At 43.1% G+C, this 21,916-nt stretch overlaps 1 protein-coding gene across 1 annotated transcript in view; it reads right to left on the bottom strand.

The window, feature by feature from the left end:
- The window catches only part of SYN2 (synapsin II), a 1,471,271-nt gene that overhangs the window by 305,966 nt on the left and 1,143,389 nt on the right, over positions 1-21,916 (bottom strand). The window contains exon 9 of the mRNA XM_069643930.1: positions 15,000-15,102. Within this exon, the coding sequence (XP_069500031.1) occupies positions 15,000-15,102 (103 nt within the window). The remainder of the gene's footprint in view (positions 1-14,999; positions 15,103-21,916) is intronic.

Genomic DNA, 21,916 nt, shown 5'->3' with positions numbered 1-21,916 from the left:
TGTTGATATTTTAGAACAACACAATACAGTATAGCTGGAACATCATTTGCCTTTGTTTGGCTTTAGAAAGTGATGCCAGCTATATAGGTTTTGGAGTACACCATTTATGTTTTTGACTTCTAGTGCTCACGGCAGGTCTTTTAAGAGGTATGACAGAACCAAGAGTCCACAACTGTGTTAGCTTAATCTGCATCTAAGGGCAGAGAGGTGGGAGAGCAGGAGAAGAGGAAATCACTATTATTTTCTGGATGCATTTTCTTCCAAGTTCTGATCTGAATGTAATCTCTGCTTATAGTGGCACATGAGGATGAATTCTCACAAATGAACTTTAATAGAATGTCTGAGCAGCTGGACCAAAGAAGAAGAAAGAAGTCGAAGTAGAAAGCGAAAGCAGAATTGGAACATTTAAATCAAGTATTCCCAGCTAAATGGGTCAGGCCTGAAGGGAAAATAGGACTTAGAATTTTTTATGGCTGCCATGGAAAGAATGAAGGGACTACATGTAGTCCCTTCTCCCATTCTATCATGGCCATTTTCTTTGTTTACTTTGTGTTATATCTTTCTAATGGCCACCATGGAAAGGGAGAAGGACTACATGTAATCCGTTCTCCCTGATCTATGGCAGTTTATTTTTTTTTATTCTCGGGTTGAGAAAGGGTCTGCACACTATATTTCTAAACTCGATAAAAAATACTATTAATACAACGGTACAATATGCCGGGGTACTCTTAGAAATAGAAACCTCAGAGGGTTCTATTACTTCAATATAGAACATCCATTGAGATATTACAAATGTGACAAAACTATTATAAAAACTCCAGACTAACCTGCCTTAATGGAAGGCATACCTCTCACTTCAGTCCATAGCCATTCAGATATAGTGACCTATACAGACCTTTAATCTGATTTATTTGATTTGATATTGACCAGCACATCACTACTGTTTTTCTAATATGTAGTACGAGAAAAACAAATATTTCAGTCACATGAACACCAGCAGAACCCATATGTATTGTTATATGTATTGCTTATCTACGAAATAGATATGGTTGTTTTAAAATGGCGATGGCAGAGCAGAAGTTTGGCTACTTTAGAAACCATAACTGGTGAGGTGTATGCGTGTTGATGCTTTGCACTGGAACCATAACGTCCATTCAACGTTCATTGAACAAATTTCTTCAATTGAATATAGATCTCTCTCTCTCTCTTTCTCTCTCTCTCTCTCTTACTCTCTCTTTCTCTGCATCTCTCTATGATAGGGCGGTGATAGCTGCCCTATATTTAAGGTAAGTCGTATTCCCATAGGAACCACTCAAAATTATATTGTTAATAACTTTTGATTCCAGTAATGGATTTCACCGAAATGTTGAAAGTGGTTAAGGACCTGCGGCCCCCCAGACTGAAATGTTTCATAAAGATTTGTTGTAAAGTTACTAAAAAGAGATTTATTTTTTCTCCCAAAATGCGTACTATCTCTCATTACTTTTCCTACAGACAAACAAGGTCAATTTTTGCCAGAGCGCACAGCCCAAATCGCTGGATGGATTCGCACCAGGTCTGAAACAACTTGGGGACAAAGCATTGACTCGTGATCCATGTGTCTCTTGGGGCTATTCCGTGCAGTAGTTATTTAAATATTTGATGGAGAAGAGGGTGCCCCCTTCTCAAAAATAGATAGCTATGTCTCGGGGCTTTATCCAAATCTGGGGGTCCTTAGAAATGAAACGACCGCCATCTTGTTTTCCTCTCGATGTGAGCAATAACTACGGTTATAGCCGAGGGAAAAGTAGTTAAAAAGCTATTTGCAGGTTAAAATAATTGCAAATGAGTTTAGTCTAGAGGTGGGGAGATTGGTGGAGGACACCAAGTGAAATTTGGGAGTTATAGGAGGTCCAGGGAGTAAGTTAGTGACACAAAACTTTCTGTAGTCGCGGATATAGTGTCAAATAGCTGACATCTCAAAGAAAACTGCGTCAGAGAAACAGCGTGTGTTGTGGGGGTAATGGGAGAGGGCAGGGGAGTCGAGGGGATCATTGGCCAAGTGGGGGGAGCTGGCACAGATGAGGGGGGCATTCGGTGAGGGTCTGGGGGCAGGAATGCATTTTGTTTTGATCAGCCATTTTCCTGATATTCGCGGCTAAATTCGAAGCTATAATGGACTACAGATACCCGCGAAGTTATATGCCGTCGGCTATACATTTTGTGGTGCCTGTGTTTTATTTTTTTTTTTAAAGTAATTTTCATAGGTATAGTGACATTGGGGGTGAAAAATCAGTGGCACGGTAGGTATTTGGGAGTCTTATCTCTTTTGGCTGTGTGGTTTCAGTCTTTCTTACATGTGAGACTGTGGAGAAAAACAGAAGTAAATTGTTTGGTAAAATGTATACAAAAAAGAGGCCCCAACTCTAGTTTTTGTTGCCCATACACTGTATTTAGCCTGTGTGTTGTCACCCATGCTATTTTATCTTGTGTAATTGTACCTTATCAAATGAGTAAATGTATCCCCACCTAGTTTACTGTCATGTATTATACTGTGCTTTCTTTATCTTCATCCACCTTTCATAGACGTTGGCACATGGACCGTCAACAGTGTTAGGTGATCACACACTTGTGTGCAGAAATAAAAGGAGGCCCCGCCCAAGAACAGGCAGGGATTCCTCCAACAAACGGCACACGTCTCTGTGTTGTTCCTGTCCTTCCTGAGCATGGAACAGCTAGCTCTGAGGAAGAGATCTGGCCCACCCCCCTCCCAGCCTGACACCATCAAGCGGCGCACAAGTGCTCCTGAGGCAGCGGGGAGTCCTGCAGCAAAGGCTGCGAGGCGGCAGCAGTGGGAGCCAGTGCAGCAGGCGCACCGCAGAGTGTCCCTGCTGTTGATTGCTGCATGACAGGTGGTGCTGATAAAAGGAGGACCACAGCGACCTCCAGAAAAAAAAAAAGAAAAAAATACAGTGAGAGAGCAGAAAGAGACTCTTTCACATTCCCAAGCAGCGTAGGAGGCCAGTAACATAAAAAACCTGTATAGAGTGCCCCGCCCATACCGGGAAGCCTCCTGGGGCAGGCAACTGGCTGCTAGTGTTGTGCCAACACTCAGGACCACCTGCGCTATTTGTATTTGTATTTTATTGAGTCTTATATAGCGATTTTGTCCAAAGCGCTGTACAAAGTTAAATGCAATGGTACAAAATGAATGAAGTATAAAGTCATTCAGATATCACGTCAGAGAGCAAACAATCAAGACATTGAAGTAGGTGGTTTTTTAGGGACCTGAAAGAGGGAATAGATGGTGATAGATGAAAGAGATAGAGGAAGAGAGTTCCTGACTTTTTGGGCACCTGCTTATCATAGCTAGCAGCCCTAGCTGGGTGCTTGTGCAGCTACAGGAAGGAGGTCCAGTACGAGCCCCCCAAGTCCAAAACAAGCGACACCAACAGAGCTAGCCAGTCATGGATGGTGACTGGGAGGATGATGGGGTGCCCGCACCGCAGGTCACCTCTGGTGCATGCATTCTCAGGGACATGTCCAGAAATGCAGGGAGCGCATAAGGAACACTGAGGGGCTTTGCAGGTGCCCTAGTCCCAAAGTTTGATGTGCCATGAGAGCTAGTGATACTGGGACCCGGGTGCGACTTATGGGTTGAGAGGCTGGAAATGTTTTTGCCACGTCTGGGGAAAGTGATGACCAGAATATGAAGGCAATGCTCCTCTTCTATACAGGGAGTGAGCTGCAACAGATATTCAAATCCCTACGACCAGGTGGCCATTCCTATGTGGAGGCGAAAACTGTACTCCAGGCCTACTTAAGGCCCATGGTCAATCTGGACTATGAAAGGATTTGGTTGCGCAAGCACACCCGGACCCACTGGAGTCTCAATACATGTATCATGCACGACTACGGCACCTGGCAATGTCTTATAGACTGAGCAATGTAACGGATGCACCCAGATCATCCAGAACTGTGCAGTGACAAATCCTGAAGGACCCTGATGTCTCACTGCAGCAGATTTTGGAGCTGGGTTGAGCGCAGGAGTTTTCACCATCTCACATTGCACAGATGGAAGAGGCCTCAAAGACATGCTTGGTCAAGACAGTATGTGCCATGATGGCTAATGGGACATCCAAGTCAAGGGGACAAACCTTATGCAGAGCAAGAAGGTCAGGTGGTCCTGTGAACGGTGATGAGAAAAAGGCATGTGACAACTGTGGGGGCCCAATGCCACATGAGCAAGAATACTCAGCAAGGGGGGGGGTCCTGTAGACTGTGCAGCAAGCCTAACCACCTTTCAAGGATGTGCTGAGTGCCATGGCCCAACCCACAGGCTGCGAGGCCGCCACTGCCTCCGCCAGGCCATGCCAATGGAAATTTGCCACCCTCGCAGCGGTGAATCTTGAAGAAGCATTCTTTGTCTCTGCTATCTGTTTGGGGGATGTCGGCATGTGTCGCAAGCCATGGTGTCTGAGCTGGGGAAGGACCTGTCGGTGCTCATTGACAGGCGTCCATCAATGTGATGCCGGGGGATCAGTTGAAGAGGCTGTCACCACCAACTGATGCTACATCACCCAGGATTCAGATCACAAACTACTGTGGCTCCTCGCCCTACACCTGGATGGGGCATTTTGCACCTCAGTGACATATGATAATGGTTCGGTGGAGACCTTGTTTTATGACACCCCTATTGTGAAGGGTATGCTGCTGAGCTGTGTGACAGCAGAGGATCTGGGCTTGGTGAGGTTTGCATTTCAAGTGCACGTGGGTAACTCTGACACACCTGTTTGAAGGAGTTGGCTGTCCGAAGAAGCAGGAGGTGGGTCTTCATATCAATGGGTTTGTACAGCCGGCAGCATTACGGCATCGCCGTGTTACACTTCATCTGCAACATAAGGTGGAAGAGAAACTGGGGAAGTTGGAGAAGGCTGATATAATCAAAAGGCCAGTGGACCCTAAAGTCATGGCTGTACCCCATCGTGGTCGCTGCTAAGTCCAAAGCGCTGGGGAAAGTGAGAATATGCATGGACATGCAGCTACCAAACAGGGCCATCTGCAGGGAGCCCCACCCCACGCCTAACCTGAATGACATTCTTTCTGTTCTGCAAGGGTCCAAAGTCTTTTCCACCCTCAATCTCAAGGCCGGGTACCATCAGGTGCCCCTACACATTGACTCCAGACCCATAACAACGTTTTCTTCCCACATTGGATTCTCCAGGTACAAGAGGCTGAGCCTTGTGGTGGCAGTGGTGTTCTAAGACACCATCAGGGGCATGCTGGTATAGGAATGGGAAACATAAATGGGAGAATTTGGATTTTTTTTACAATAATGATCAGGGAAGGAAGGGAGTGAAGTTTCATCAAAGTGTCTTATTTAATTTTGGGAATTTGATGGAGATAATTCCAGAGGAAAAGGGGGACAGTTGCAAGATGGACAGTGATAATCAACATTTTTAATTACATGTGATGAGGCCCAAACACTTATAATTGCCTGGGGTACTCTCCTGCCAAGACTGTAGTTGCCTGTCTGTTCAACTCCATTTTGATAATTCACCACATTAGCCCTTTTAGCTAATTCCTGTTAATAATATATTGCTGTGTTAGTACTTTGCTCACACTTCCAATTTTGGTAGTTCATCACCTCAGAGTTATTGGCTAATTCATATTTTAAAGTAAATACTAAATTGCTACCAATATTTCTTATTCTCTGCACATAGTGGCCAACTTCAAAGATTCCCTTCTGTGGAAAATTAAATTTTACTTTCTCTCTTTCAGTGTTAACAAATGGTTTCCTTTCTTAATGCATTTTGTGGTGTTCAACTTTTAACATGTGGCATGCTCACCAATATGCCTGTTTCTCCTTCATCCCAGCATGGACTCACCGGCTCTTCGTGGCATTTTCCGGTCTGCTTATAGCCCACCGATGATAGCCGATGCATGCTCTCTTTTTGGGTTTCGGCTTCCGTGGTTCCAGGTGGGTCTTTTCTTCTCCTCCTGGCTCTCTGGTAAGTGTCTTGCTGCTTCTTTCCACAAGCAAATTGCCGGGAGCTTTGTACTTGATTCTGGCATTCCCACCTGGAATCTATTTCACGCAGCCTTTCTTAATGCATTTTGTGGTGTTCAACTTTTAACATGTGGCATGCTCACCAATATGCCTGTTTCTCCTTCATCCCAGCATGGACTCACCGGCTCTTCGTGGCATTTTCCGGTCTGCTTATAGCCCACCGATGATAGCCGATGCATGCTCTCTTTTTGGGTTTCGGCTTCCGTGGTTCCAGGTGGGTCTTTTCTTCTCCTCCTGGCTCTCTGGTAAGTGTCTTGCTGCTTCTTTCCACAAGCAAATTGCCGGGAGCTTTGTACTTGATTCTGGCATTCCCACCTGGAATCTATTTCACGCAGCCTTTCTCTGGTCAATATCTGAGCCGGTTGACTCCAACGTCCTTCTCTCAGCTCCTAGGTAACACAGGAGTAGTAGCCCACTCCCACAACCAGTCTGCCATTTCTTCTGGCGATCTTGTTTTAAATGTCCCTGGCACAGGTGCATGCTCCCATCAACTAGCGTGTTGCCTGCACTCGAGGCTCCTTCTGCTCTGTATTCCTCCACTCCTCTTCCTCATTGCGGTGTTAAGGTGTTTCTGGGAACTGTGTTTCCTTTTAACTATCAAGGTGTTTTATATGGGAGATTCATCCTGCAAGGGGGAAGGGGGGGTACCATGTCTCATCCTCTGATACCACCACTCCCTCCAGGAGGTTGGCTACCCCCATGTGATCCTCCCTCATATAGCCACTGCTAGGGTCAGGTAGTGGCTGCCGTCCCCAGGCCACATGGTGGGAAGTCACCACCAAAATGGACTAATGATATCATTGGATTCATTACAGTGGCCACAGCCAAAGGCTGTGCTCAATGATTATGAGCAAAGGTCATGGCTAGTGAGCGGGAAAGAATAGTAGTGTTTTAAAAGATACAGTGGGCATGGCCAAAAGCTGTGCTCACTGGCCAGGGCTGAAGGACCTGGCTAGTCGGCCCAGAAGGCACGTAGAGTGGCCACGGCTGAAGGATGTGGTCACCTAGTGGGTCCAAAAGAAGCATATTGAGGGAACATGTACAGTGGACATGGCCAAAGGCTGTTTAACACCTATGCTGTAATGAAACCTCAGAAATCAAGTGAAAGAACCTTAGTTAAGGCACAGTTAATTTGTACAGAGTTAGTGCGACAAAACCCTTGAAATACAACAGATGTGGGAAGTCATGACCAGCTTAACTCGGCGCATTCCCTTTGCAAAGCCCATGAGCATATACATATTATAAGAGAAGGGATTCACAATGACATACAAAATTACATTATGGGGGACATAGCATTATGGAGGACAGCGAGGTAAGCTGGTCATGACTTCCCACAACCACTGAATTTTCAAGGGTTTTGTTGTGTTCAATCTGTGCAACCAAACTGTAACTTAACTTACTTTTTTCAGAAATATACTATATAATAAAACCCAGATGTATGTTTGTCCAAAGCCATCGTGCGCCTGCTTTGCCTGCTACCAACGCTAGAGGGAGTTGTTGCCTTATGCATATAATAAGAAGACTACAAGTTCATCTTCCAGGCAAACAAAATGTGTATTTCAACAAAACGGTGTATTCAACATCAAAAATGCATATTTCAATGTGTATTCCAACAACAAAAATGTGGATTTCAACAATGATAACATACAATTAGCTGCAAAAAAGCCAAGGACGGGGATACCACTTTAACAGCATACTGCAAGTTGCATGAAGAGAATCAAGTTGCACATGAATTGTATTAATCTCACATCCCTCAGCATTAAGTATTTAAGTCCAAAACCAGTTAGTGGAATTTAAGAATATGAGAAGAAGATACAATTGGCCATATGTACTATGTTGAACTTACAATGGATTCTGAAAGATTTTCTTTTGAGGAGACTACTCCTCCACGTAAAAGGAGCAAGATCCTTCCCAATTAATTTTTTCTATTACCATAAATTATGTGAAAATACACCACATAATACATTTACACTCTGATTCCTTAACGTACATTAGAACCTGTACACAGGCTTTTTTACTGTTATATAAATATATTGATCTCTCTCTCTGCTCTCTCTAGGTTATCGCAAACTTTAATTTATTAACTTGCCATGATAAGAGGGAAGACCTCCTCTGGCATACATCAGAAGATGTTTTAAAGCATTGGTTGGAATGACAGCTCCTCAAAATGCTCCCATATTTCTGCAAGCCTGTCACCGGCCTAATGGAGCGTCTAAGCCAGGTATTCCAATGCTGATGAAAAAAATAACGAGACAAGGACTTTAAAAAGATGAGCCACATAAGTATGAAGCAAGAGTCTTCTGTCTCCTATTTTGGCATTCAAGTGTGACCACTGTGTAGTGTTAAACTTAATCAGCCAAGTCACACTTGGAGCAGGAATCAAGCAGGATTTAGGTAACTATAAAGCAAACATGCTTGTTACAGGGCATAAGACATGTGTTTAACATGAGAGCAGCATTGTAGCATCAACTCTGGCATAGCTCCCACCCCGACGCCCTGTCTAACGGTCAAACATGAAATCTGGTGGTTGGCCAGGTTCCATGGCTCGCAGGACTTCCGTTAGTTATTATGCACTTAGCATACTAAACACTAGCTAGCTGACATTCTGCATTCACAAACAATTCAAGTGATACAGTAAATGTGCTAAATCGTCTAAAAATAACAACAGTGCATAATTTGGGGTTATGATTGAAGGGCTCGCTGCACTGTGGTGTGTTTGTGTTTGTGAGAGAGATCGCTAAATATTTGGCAATAGGGAAAAGATTACTTTTGTAAAGTCAGTCCTTATCCATGTGTCCACAGTGACCTGTATGAGACGGAAGCCTCTGGTTTAATTCTCTATTCACAAGTGTGGGCTGAGGTTTCAGCGTGTCTTCAATATTGTTTGATTGTGTCTCTATCTTGCATCACGTGTTTAAGTTATGACTTCTGAGGGCAAAACCATTGAGCTTCTTTTAGTTGACAGTATGGCATATGGTAATTTCAGAAATGTGCAAATACTAGATTGAAATATTGCCAGGATCCACGTGGGTATGTGGCCATGTGAGTGCAACGTACCCTCTTTACATATGGTGATAAATGCTAATTTCAGACTTGTGCAAGGGTTACCTTTGGCTGGACGTTCTGCCCCGTTTTCGCCCACCAGTATGTATTACTCCCCCGTCCATGTAGGTCCCTGATGAATCCGCAGTGTAATCACAACGCCCCATCTGGACATATTTTTCTGTCTTTTTATTCTGGAAGCGCCCAGCGGGGCACCATCATTTACCATCTTATGCTCAAGACAACTAAATAAAGTGTTTTTGGAACATGGAGGCCGGAGGGCACACTGACAATCTGCAGCCCTCAGTAAGAATGAGGTCAGAAAAAGTTGTGCAGTTTTTATGTTTAGGAAACAATTGGAAACTTTTGTTTGCAAATCTGGCCCAAATCAATATGATTTTTTCAGATCTTTGAATATGGCGGTCACAATTATTTGGATCATTTTAAATTAATTGTCCCTTGTCACTTGAATGACAGATCTAATTAATAAAGTCAATGGAACTAAATGTGTCAACATTGGAAAGGGGAAAGACAGAGTTAGCAATGCCACGGTTCAAATCAGTGTCATGCGGGTGTCTGCCAGACCAACAATTCTAAAACTACATATGTTAAAGGGAATGAATAAGCACATTGCATTCCTAGAAAATTATGCAACTGATTAGATACAGAAATCTAAATCCCATGCAGCATTAATTCCTATAATGTTCCTGGTGCCTGCAGCAGATATTATCCGGCCTTTGAATGTCATATAGGTCAGGTGATTCTCATACACAGCCTGACAAGTGGACATGCATTGAATATATCTTTAAAATGTATGGCAAATGTGCATGCAATTTCTATGCAATTGCATATTATTTATTCTGCATGTGCTCTGCGTGTACAAAAACTGTAGACAGTTGTTCTTGGGGTTGATAGATGGATGTGTTATCTCCATATCACCAGTAGCACTATGTTCCATAGAATACAGCTCCCCTAAAAATGTGGTCCCGCTGTCACATAGGGACTGGCATAAGAATCCATTCTGAGCCTGAACACTCTTCATGCTTCAGCTCCTATAATATCACTATTATTGGTATTATTATTAGGGTATTTTTTGTTAGCGTGGACCTAGCTTTGCGAAACATCAGAGCACTTTACAATCATTGTGGGGCAGAACACAGTGAGGGAAGCAGAGAAAACGGGAGCGCAGAGCTAACAAGAGAGGGAGGGGGTGGTCAATTGGCAACAAGGGCTCTACAAGCAACCAGGGAAGGAGACAGTGTAGAGCAGATTAGAATCTCAGGTAGGGTGGGGAGTGTAGGGTGTGTGTACCTAGGTGTTAGAGAGGTGCCATTCTTTAAGAGGAAGGTCTTGAGCTCTTTCCGGAACTGCAGAAGTGAAGGGGCAAATCTGATGTTGATAGGGAGTAGGTTCCAGAGTCTTGGAGCTTAGACAAAGAAGGCCTGTCTTCTGGTTCTTTCCTTCCTGCACTGTCGGAGTTCAATTGTGCACATTTCCTCACTTCGCAGTAAGATGTTGTGCTTCTCAGTGAGGTAGCTTGGAAACTTCAGGGTGACAGCCTTGTAGAGGATGCAACAGGATTTAAACATGATACGGGCTTGCAGCGGGAGCCAGTGCAGTTGGTTGAGGGTCATAGTGATCTGGTTGAATTTGCAGAGTCCTTTGATGAGTAATGCTGCAGCATGCAGGACACATCTCAGGGATGCCAGGTTGTTCGCTGTAAGTCATTAATGCTACAGTAGTCATTTAATAAATGAACTGTTGCCTGACATTATAAATACTATTCACATTCAATGTAATGCTCTTTTAGTGCAACGTCTGTTCAGACTACGGTTTGGCACAAGACCATTCCAATGGCAGTAAGGTGCAATACAAAACATCAAGTACATAATGTAAAAACCACAGTTGGCTTTCTTGGACATGACTCTAGACAGTTGACTGATTCTCAAGGGTAGAGAGCCTTGAGCCACACAAAGTGATCAACAAGGGACTCTTGACTATTGCAACAAAAGTCACCTACCACAATCCAGCTAATTTATTGAGCTATTTTCAATGCTTGGTGGAACCCAGAATAATTACACATGTTTCTCCCATTGCTTCATTCATAAGAGAGTCAGTTGTCATCTAATTCAAAGGGAAAAATCACGTAGACAATATGGCGTGTAAGACGTAAGCAAAGTGTTATGAGCATTTCTCATGTCGAAGTGTGCTCCAGACAGGCGTTCATCTCTTCTTGATTGAAAACAAAGGAGGCATTCATACTTAAGTACTTTGTATAGTTATCTCATTCAATTTTCAGCAGCTACAATAATGACAGAATGGTGGTCGACTCTCTGGTACATTTTGTCTTCTGCTAACTGATTAGCTTTAGAATGCTATTATAGAAATGTTGCACTGGCGCAAGAGCAACTAATGGCCTACTGCAACAATAGTCTTTCAATGCATTTTGCACCAAGGCAATGCTTGCCTTTACTCTAGTACTACTGAAGTATAAAATGATTCCTGGTTTTAAAAATGCAGTACAAGAATATGCTTTTAGCACAGATGGAGAGTTTCTGTAATGCACCTTAATGCAGTTTAAGTTAAAACATTGAATGTGCTAAGAGGCTTTAGACAGAGAGAAGGTGAAGCCATCCACATGGTGAAGAGCAGTGATAGCACCAATTTGAAAATGATGGATCCACAAAACTGCTGAACATGGTTTTAAAGAAAGTCTAGGAAAAATCGAAGAGAAGATATTGCCAGATCTGTTTGAATACGGGATTAAACAAAATGCCTTTCTGTTTCTCTGCTGGTGAAAGCAACGTATATGAATTTAAGCAAAGAGTAATTATATAAATGCTTCCATTGTGGGGTGTGGTCAGTTCTTGGGATCGACACATTTCCTATAGATAAAAGAGATTGCTCGGGATGCATCTTTGCCCCATACCTTTTTTTAGACAATATAGGGCAATCTGAAATTCTCTATTTTGTTCAATTGCTAAACAGGAATATTATGGGTCAATTGTCAATTTCTTTATCTAACAATTGATGACATTCCAATGCATCCCTTACATTGGACTATGTAGAAGTTCATTTCATATGGCTCTAATGAGGTTCGCAATATTCAGCATTGTCGGTTAGGCTCTGCCTCAACAACTCTTTTTATTAGAATCTAGTATTTTAGTCTTGAAAGGGCATCATGCTCATCACACAAATATCAATTGAAAGAGATTGAGATTATTTTATCAACACATCCACATAATTTGCTCACAGTAACGGCCTAAACACAAATTGTGGGGTGCATGTGAAGCTTTGTTAATTTCACCACTGCACAAGCAAAGTAGGATTGAAATATAAACTTGAACCCTCTTCTGATATCACATTGCTCTATTCCTTATTCCAAAGTGAGGACTAGAGGTTGATTCCTATTACAATTAACAGAAATTGAAGTGAAGGAATAGAGGTCGACAGATTTATGACTTTATAAATGAGAAATGGGTTTAGTTATTTGCTGGTTCTTATGGACAGACTTTTATTGGTAAATTGGGTCTGTGGCTACTGTCCCAAAAAAAAGTACTCTGCAGTAGTGATTGTTCTATGGATCATTAATGAAAACGGTCCACATCTATTTTGAACACATTTAATAACAAGTTCATGTGACAGAACAATAACTCAGGCAAGAAAGAACACACACCTCAATTGAGGAGATAGATTTCATACATCAGAATCTGTAAATAGTACAGAAGGAGATTCAACCTCTTTGTTCAAAAGCATAACTCTGAAAGTGCGGAAGACATTTTGAAAGCACAGATGGGTATTGGGCGGTCAATGTTTCCTAGTTCCTGATAATGCACTCAACATTCGAAATTCAGTCTTAGCATTTATTGATGAAGTAAAGGGTCTGCTCAATTGAAAAGTTAGATACAGTGGGGATATCTTTAAAGTAGATACCACATATGAAAAACTAGTTTTTAGCCTAATTGATATTTACATGATATAATAATTTTAAATGCAGGTCTGAAATTATTAAAATGCCACAACCACTTATTCATGCAGGAATAGGTGAGCTTAACTGATCTAAAAGAGAATTTAGAGGAAATTGAATCTTATTTCACTTTGCTGGTGAGTCGCTAATCACCCTAATTTCACCTGAAATGTGGACCCAGAGAAAAAGGCTAAAACAAATATATTTGAAACAAATAAATGTGAATAGTTAAAGTAGAAGATATTCTTCATAAAACCTTTTAGATCTTCATTTTAAAAAGTCAAATTGTGACAAAAAATAATTTGTGTTAAAAATGTATCAACTCTTTCCAAAAATTGATTTTTGGGAAATGCAGGAAATCTTTAAAAAATCACTTGATTTAAAAACAAAATAACAAATCTTTGATTACACCATGTAGTTTCCGGATTAATATGAATATCCTTGTTCCAAACACAAATTGATTAATTGCATTTATACTTCTATCATCTACCAAATATCCCAAATTACTGGTGCCGAGAGCAACTTCTCTTTAAAAGAAATCTTCAAAAACATTTCATGAAAATCTAAGCTTTCATATGGTCCTAGTTGATACATTAGATATCCGAACATTCAAAGTCTCAACATGCAAGTAGCAATACAATTTTGAAAAAAAGTGACCTTTAAAAAAAACAGAGTTTTAACATCATAAAATATTGTGTAACACATGTCCCTGCCTGAAGAGCCATCTGTACTTGTTTATAAATAGAGTCAACCCCAATTTGTCTTCCCCTTCATTTGTGTCCTTGTTGAAATACACATATTTATACATGTATATTCTGATCATCCCATTAAACGGCTACACATTATACACAATAAAAGAGGTTTCCATACTACATGTCCTGTAAAAGTAAAAATATAAACAAAACACCATTTCTACCTTCAAATGTAATACATAATGCAGCATTTTATTAACAAAAGAACTTATTATTTAAAAATCAATTTGAATTTAAGTATGCCTGGGTGTGTGGGACTGTGTCCTGATTCAAGAATAACTTATAATGTTGTTATAATTATATTCCTTTTATGTTACTCTCATTGTTAAATTGTGTTAAAAGAATAAGTGTATTTAACCCGTGTTTGAAGCATGCAGCTCTTGTTCAGTGCATACAATTCACTGATGTTAGTAGCATGAACAATCCATCCATAAACAATTATTTTCTACATTTGATAATAGTTTATGACTCATTGTACGTGTCCTTAAGACCTTTTAGAAAAAAACAAAAAGGGCATAAAGTCACTAAATTAGTAACTCAAATTGTACACAACATAAATTGGTTTATATACTTATAATCAATAACTCTTATCCTTAGTGACATACTATCTTCGAAAGCATTCTTATTCACTAAACCACTCTATATGTAGAATCATCCCTTAAATATTTATAAACCCAGCTACAGCTTTTTGCACATACAATAAGCGTATGCTGCTGAATGTTTGGCTGTACAGGTTTTTTGCAGTGGTTGATGGGTTGTCTTGTGCGTTGTTTGGTGCTGGCATAATTGATAGTGTCAGAGCAGGTTGATGAATAGCTGTATGGGTTTTATGAGTGGCGATTAGGGCTGATGGCAAAGTGTGCTCTATATGTCACCTTGTGGCCACATCAAGTGTCAAGTATTGCCTCATTTTTACTGGTAGTTTTGATATCTTCTTGGCCAATGGGTTATTGTATCTGCAGTTTGAAAGAGAGCAAACTATTATATTGCTCTGGTGGTGGGGCCTGGTTCCTCCGTTCAGGGGAAGTAAAAGCTGTGATTCAGTTCTATGACCTGAAAGCGAAGAGCACTTAGTCATAGGATAGTTGCACATCCAGGAACATAGAGTCAAGGTGTTTGCACAACACACAGAGATCGGAGAATCACATTGAATGAAACAGGGCTCATGTTTGGCTTGCTGGGACCTTACCTCGATGATGTAGTCCTTTCCATCTTTGCCATGCACAGCCTTTACTGCACAGATATCCAGTCCTCCAAACATCTCAGAACAAGTGTCAACCCAGAGCTTGTACCTAAAACAATGTTATTTTTTAGATTTAAAGGTCGTAATAATTGCTCACAAACCCAACATTAAAATATCTCAGAATGTATTAATTATTCATGTGTCTGCCCAAAGATATAACATTTGAATTGAAGGTTTAAGGCCTTAACACACATAATGGTGACAATGATATTATATTCAGCAGTCCAAGAAAATTACTAAATATCTGAAACGGAATCAAAGTATTTTCATACTCAGTAGCGACAACCTATTGAGATCCCCAATTGTCCCCATGCAAATCACAGTTAAGGAAGTCTGCACCACTCTGCAGTTGTGAAAATCGTGATGTTGAATTTATGATTTTATTTCCCAAAAAACGTAGATTGCACCAGAGCTAGACTGTCTTTACGAATTAGAAAAAAAGAGAATACAAATGCTATTAGCAATCTGGTAAAGGGTGCTCAGCCAAGCAGGCTTCTCAGAATACAAGCGTTATTCAAGGGGTACATGCCCGTGTTCGAAGCAGTCTGAAAACTGAGCCCCCTTGTCCACTGCTTCTGTGATGCCCACTTTGCTCCTGCATACACTGTGTGGCATCTTAAACAAATCAGATAATCTTCTTGGCTACCTGCACTACCTTCGTCCCACCAGCTCCCTCCATGCCATGTTCCCGCCATGGAAAGAGAAAGGGATCTGGTTTCTGAAAGTCCTTTCATTGTTTTCATGGTGGCCATCTTTGGGTTGCATTTGCTTTCTTGAATAGAGCAGCTTTAAATGAAAGAAATGGGTTATTTTATTCAGCCATTAGCATACAGGTTTTTATTTTTGGGCGCTAATGGCGATAGGAACACAGGGGTTAGGCAAACTTTTCCAGGAATGGCACTGCCATGCCCACATGAAGTGCTGTCATTTCTCTAGGGCCTTGAACATTGGCAATGGGCTGTTTCCTAAAGGGTTGGCCCAACACCCGGGTGCTGCCTTGGTAAAAGTATGTATGCCAAGTCAATGCAGGTCAAGTTCTGTCCAAAGAACTTTAGTTTCCACCATTAAGTACAATGTAATAGTAACAGTAAAACCACAGTGTCATGTCCATAAATCCTAAAATCATGTATTAATGCATAAACCACTTCACTAAACAAACAAACAAAAACATGATTAACAAAAACAACGTACTTTGCCCATAAAAAAGTGCCCAGTTCTTTATATTATTATAGTGTCCTCATTTGAAAAGTTTCATGTGCATGCATGTTCACATCATTACAGGGTCCTGCGCACCTAGAATAAGGTGCAAAGCCTCAGCTCTTCATCCGACTCTACAGTGATGAAAGGGAGCTCTAATATGCTTCTTTATTAACTCATTGTGCTTAAAGCAAGACCGCACAATGTTGGGCAAAATATCAGCACTGGTGAGGCTGCGCTCGCTGCGAAGGCTGTTGATAACACGAGGTGAGTCCAGGTGAGGATTAACTGTGCCTCGTGGGCGCCCGCCCCTGCTAGCGGAGTGCGATACCCTGCTGCTGACTGTTTGGCGGTGGTACCAACAAGCTACCAGGATCTCCATAAGAAGCCCATCCCTGTGACGAAGATACTGACGTGCCTGATTTCCGGAGAGGCATACCGGATGAGCCCTCCAGATCTAGAAGATGCCTGGATTGCAGCGGCAAATTCTCGGAGAGGCTCCTTTTCTTTTTCCACCTAAAATCTGTCAGTTTTGGAAATCTATGATGAAACAGACACCTTGAATGCTGTACTTGATCATCCTCATCAATCCAACGTGTAGCTGTTTCTGGCCACATAGCACCTCACCAGTTCGATTTTTTGGCATTTGCATCTCTACCGCCTCTTCAAGCCACGCTACATGCGTGGTGATCCCGTTAGTAGAGTGCATTGCCGGGCAAATCTGGTGGATGACATGGCGCGTGCTGTGGGGGTGCACCTTGTGTGCATGCCAAGTGAGCCTGGTAGGGAGCGGTGTGTTGCTCTCTTGTGCACTCATGGTGGGGGTTTGGGGTGTGCATGTGGCACACTCGACGCAGGTCTGGTTTCCTAGCGGGCTGCCCAGCCAAGAACCACTTCACACATTCCGGGGTAAGAAGGAGGTGACTGTCTGTATTAGAGAGCATTACTCACACATGAAGAGTGGTACCTTTCACTTTCCTTGGCCTCTGTTAGTGCAGGGGGTTAGTGGAATACAAGTGGGGGCTTTGTCTGTCTTGTGAAGCTAGCCTCGGGACCCGCAGTTTGACAAGAGGCATAGGAGAATGGCATTGGGAAAGGGAAAGAAAAAAGACCTGGCGGAAGAAACCAACTTTTTCGTCCAACATAGCAGGCCAATCTGGACCCCGTTTTGGCAGCGCTGGGCCGGATAGAAGAGCCGATGTCACGACTGGAAAGTAAACTTGACAAATTAACATAGAAGGTGGCCCAGTTAGAAACAAGAAATTCTACGCTTCAACAGAAAACCAGTGAGCTGGATAAACAATGCACACAAATGCAGCCACTGGTGCAGACAATCAGTCATGAAATGGAGTCTGTGGTGAAGAATAGTAGAGTGACGGACAACAGACTTGAATTTCTTGAAAATGCAATGCGTGCATCACAACATGCAAATTATTGGTCTCGTAGCGGGTGCTGAAAGGGACGACTTTGTCTTGACATGGCTCCCCGAGCTGCTTGAACACGACATGGAAGAAGAACCTATATATGTTGTCAAGTGCTATAGGCTTAGACAAGCGGGACCTAAAGCAAAGTTGCCGTTCGAGGTGGGTCCCACACTGTTGGAGCGGCTAAGCGAATTCTGAGACAGAGGCAGGATCCTGTAGGCGGCAGCGGCCAAGAAAACTGTGGAATTTCAGGACCATAGGGTCAATTTCTTCCCTGATCTTTCCCTAACCACTGACAAGAAAAGAAGTGCCCTGAATGTCACAAAGAAGGCTTCTTCAAAGGCTGGAGTCAAAGTGGACCTGCTACGTCTGACCAAACTCAGGGTAACCTGCAATGGGAAGGAGTACCTTTTTTGGATGCAGAGGAGGATAAACTGTTGAAATCGTTACCCGTGGGGAAACCACCTGCTGACGATACCGGATAAGGACCTAGGGGAAAATTGAGTACTATTTCCTTTCAATTTTCTCTTGCTATGGCTTGGTCTTCTCTATACATAACATGTATGGTCAGATTTGCAATGTTCCACCTGTCTTCTTCTCTACTGTGTGCTCTTAGTGTGTTTTTGGGTCTCTTGTATGGTCCAAAAGGAAGAGCCGTGGCACCTTGTAATATCTTTGCAGGCATACCATGGGCACCTTTGGTGAATGGTTTTGGTTGCAAGTAATATAACATCTAACCCCCAACCCATAGTTAACGTGTACTTCTAAGGTTGTTCTCCAATAAGACACAGTAATTGAACAGGATTGAGATTGTACAATTTTGGAGCTTCCTACTTTTGTACCTCTGTATTGTTTTTTACAAGGGTAAAACTAACAAATAAAAATGTTTAAAATAATTATAAGCACATCCAAGATCATCGTCACAATCCATGCCTCCTGCTGATCCATTCCAGGACCATGGAATGTCCTGCATCCCTAAAACATTTGATCTTCTTAGTAACCTTCTTAGGCCTCCAGAGGTTGCTTCATGATCCTACACATTCTTAAAGACCTATTTATTTCAACCAAAGATGTTGTCCAACCTCCAATATTATTCTACTGAAACTTTGATTTTATATTTGAGGTCCTCCCCGGGGGATGCACCTGGAGAGGGTAAAATGTCTAGAATCTCTGACCATTGCCCAAATGTATGAAGGTGCTGGCAGCAGGGATATTTGCTCCTGCAACCTGTCTGAAAAAGTTCAAAAATTACATTTTCAAGATTAATATACAGCTGCTCCATTTGATAATCTTTTATAAATAAAACCTATAGATTCTGCTTGAGCTCGTGCAGCCACCAGTGGTATACCATACTCCAATTTCAATAGCACACATTGGAATGCAATGAGGAACATCTACAACAGACCTTAAATACCTATTTGGATACTTTCTAGGCTGCCTACACCAGAATAGTCCATACAGTGTTGCATTGGCAAAGATAACCTTAAAACCTATATGCATTTTAAAAGTACACTAGCTGTTGCCGGCGTAACATAGGCCATTCTAGCATATCGTAAAGGTCAATATCAGTTGGTAATTCATAAGGTCACTTCTTTCCCCCTTATTAAATATCGGAATTACCATGGATCGCTTCCAGGAATGTCCTTGTGACTTATTATTGGTCATTGAAAAGGCTAAACATATGATATGGCATTTATAACGCGCCTATGCACAAGTGGTTCAAGGCACGATGAGGCAAGGGAGGGCAACAGAGGGAGGACAGACAATGATCTTACTAGGCCAGGTGTCATTCAGATTGCGCAAGTTGCGTGGGAAGGGGGCAAGGACAGTGCAGTACAAGATGATAACAGTAAGTAACGGCCAGTATGTGTCAAGCGCAGTAAAAGATGATAACAATAAGTGAGTAGCTGCCAGCAGGTGGCAAGTGCATAGGTAAGTGCAGACAACAGGTGTCAGGGGATGGTAGTGGGACTGTAGGGATACAGAAACAGTCCCCGAATGTGGGTTTTGCCAGGTGGGCAGTGCAGAAGTGAGAACGTTTTTTTTTTTTTTTTGTAGAGCGCCAAAACTGCTCGCAAGCATCGAGCCGCTTACATGGAGACGTAGACTAATAGTGGAGACAAACAGTATACAGGAGGATTCATTACATATAAGGGTTGTCCATCAGAAGGTCGTAAAGCTATATCTCAAATTACTTAAAAGTGGCGGGGGAGGGAGCTGGGACCGAGATCAGAGGGTGTCCAGGTAGCCGGTATGGTTCAGGTTTCAGCCAGGGGGTCAGCAGAGGTGAGGAGGAGAGAAAGCAGAAGCAAAGAGAAAGGTTTTGAGGTGCTTCCAGAAATGGAGATGTTCTCCTCATGATTAAGGGAGGACGGGAGGATGTTCCAGAGGGAGGCACCAGCCGAAGAAAGAGATCTACCACCAACTCGTTGCTTGGAGAAGCGACTGACCCTGACAGAGTTGGAGACGTATGAGCGGGGAGCTCGAGAAGGAAGGTATTTAGGAAGGGAGAGTTGAAGGTATTGAGGACCCAGGCCCCAGAAGGCCTTGTGAACGATGCAGAGGGTTTTGAACTTAATCCTCGCAGCTACTGGGAGCCAGTGCAGAGATTTCAGTCCTGGAGAGATACGATCCCTGGGCTTGAGGCCAAGGACAAGTCTCGCAGTACTGTTTTGGATAAATTGCAGAGGGCGGAGAGTAGAAGCAGGTAGATTTAGAAAGAGGCTGTTGCAATAGTACAGCCTAGAGAGAACCAGAGCCCCGGAGACAGTGAGCTTCTGGGGGAAGGAGAGGAAGGGAAGAATCCCTCGGAGGAGGTGCAGCTGGTAGTGTGACTACTTAGGGACGTCAGAGATGTGAGGAGAGAAGGAGAGTGTGGAGTTGGAGATGACCCCAAGGTTTTTAGCCTTTCAGGTGGGAGCTGGAAGAGGACCAAGGTAGGCTGGCCAGAGAGCTACAGGGAAGGAGAGCAAGTATGTGCGGATGAGGAGAATCTCGGTCTTACTGGCATTCAGGCAGAGGTCATTGGCGGCACACCACTCCTGGATAGCAGACAGACTGTCAGAGATGAGGGAAGGAAAGGAGGAGGCCGAGGGAAGCCTGTAAATGAGCTGGGTGTCATCCGCATAGCACTGAAAGTTGGGGCAGAGAGTGGCGATGCGGTGGGCAAGGAGTGCCAGGTGTTGGTTGAACAGCCAGGGAGAGAGGTTAGAGCCCTGGGGGAGACCACAGGTGAAGAAAAAGATAGTGGAGAGGAAGGACCCAAGTTGGATCTGGGAGGGTCGGTCAGAGAGGAAAGAAGTCAGCCATGCCAGAGCCTGACCAGCGATACCCACATTATCACAGAGATGGTTGAGCAGGATGGTATGGTTAACAGTGTCAAAAGCAGAGGAGAGATCAAGCAGGATGAGGACAATGGGGGTGTTAGAGTCAAGTTTGGAGAGCAGGTCTTTACGAATGTTCAGGAGAGCAGTTTCCATGCTTCTAGCAGCTCTGAAGCTAGACTGATGGTCATGAAGACATCCAACAGATTCAGTGTGGAGATTAAGCTGGGAGATGGCCAGTTTCTCCAGGAGCTTGCCCAGGAAGGGAGTGATGGAGATTGGGTGATAGTTAGCCAGCCAGGAGGGGTCGGCAGAGGGTTTCTTAAGAAGAGGGTGCACAAGGGAGTGCTTTAGGGGGGAAGGGAAGACTCAATTGATGAAGGAGTGATTGCAGAAATCAGCCAGGGCAGGTGTCAGGAAGTCGGTGTGGACCTTGATGGTTTTGGAGGAACAGGGGTGAACCTGTTTTGATGAGACTTTCATAGATCGGACTTGTCTAGAAACCTTGTCAGCGGAGAATAGGGGAAAGGCAGAGAAAGAGCGAGGAGAGGTGGCCGAGGAAGGGCCAGAGGGAGAGCAGGGAGTACAGGGAGGAAGGGTAGAGGAGGAGAAGATGTCGTGAGTTTTAGAGATGAAGTGAGAAGCCAGTGCTGTGCAGAGGGACTGGGAAGGGACAGGAGAAGTAGAGACTGCGGCAGTATTGGACAATTCCTTGCAGATTTTAAAGAATTCAGCCGAGTTGTTAGAGGCCGCAGAGACGCGGGCTTGGATATGAGCTCTTTTCTTGGTTCGGACAGAGTTTCGGTATTGCCTTTGCAACAGGCGGCAGGCCAGTTTGTCAGAGGATGCACATGAAGCACGCCATTTCCTCTCGGCCACACCGCACTTGCGTTTTAGGGTGACGAGGTCTGAGTCATAC

Source organism: Ambystoma mexicanum, chromosome 2p (genome assembly GCF_040938575.1).
Source record: "Ambystoma mexicanum isolate Mex_15411 chromosome 2p, UKY_AmexF1_1, whole genome shotgun sequence".
Taxonomy (NCBI): domain Eukaryota; kingdom Metazoa; phylum Chordata; class Amphibia; order Caudata; family Ambystomatidae; genus Ambystoma; species Ambystoma mexicanum.
This window is presented reverse-complemented; position numbering and strand designations above follow the sequence as displayed.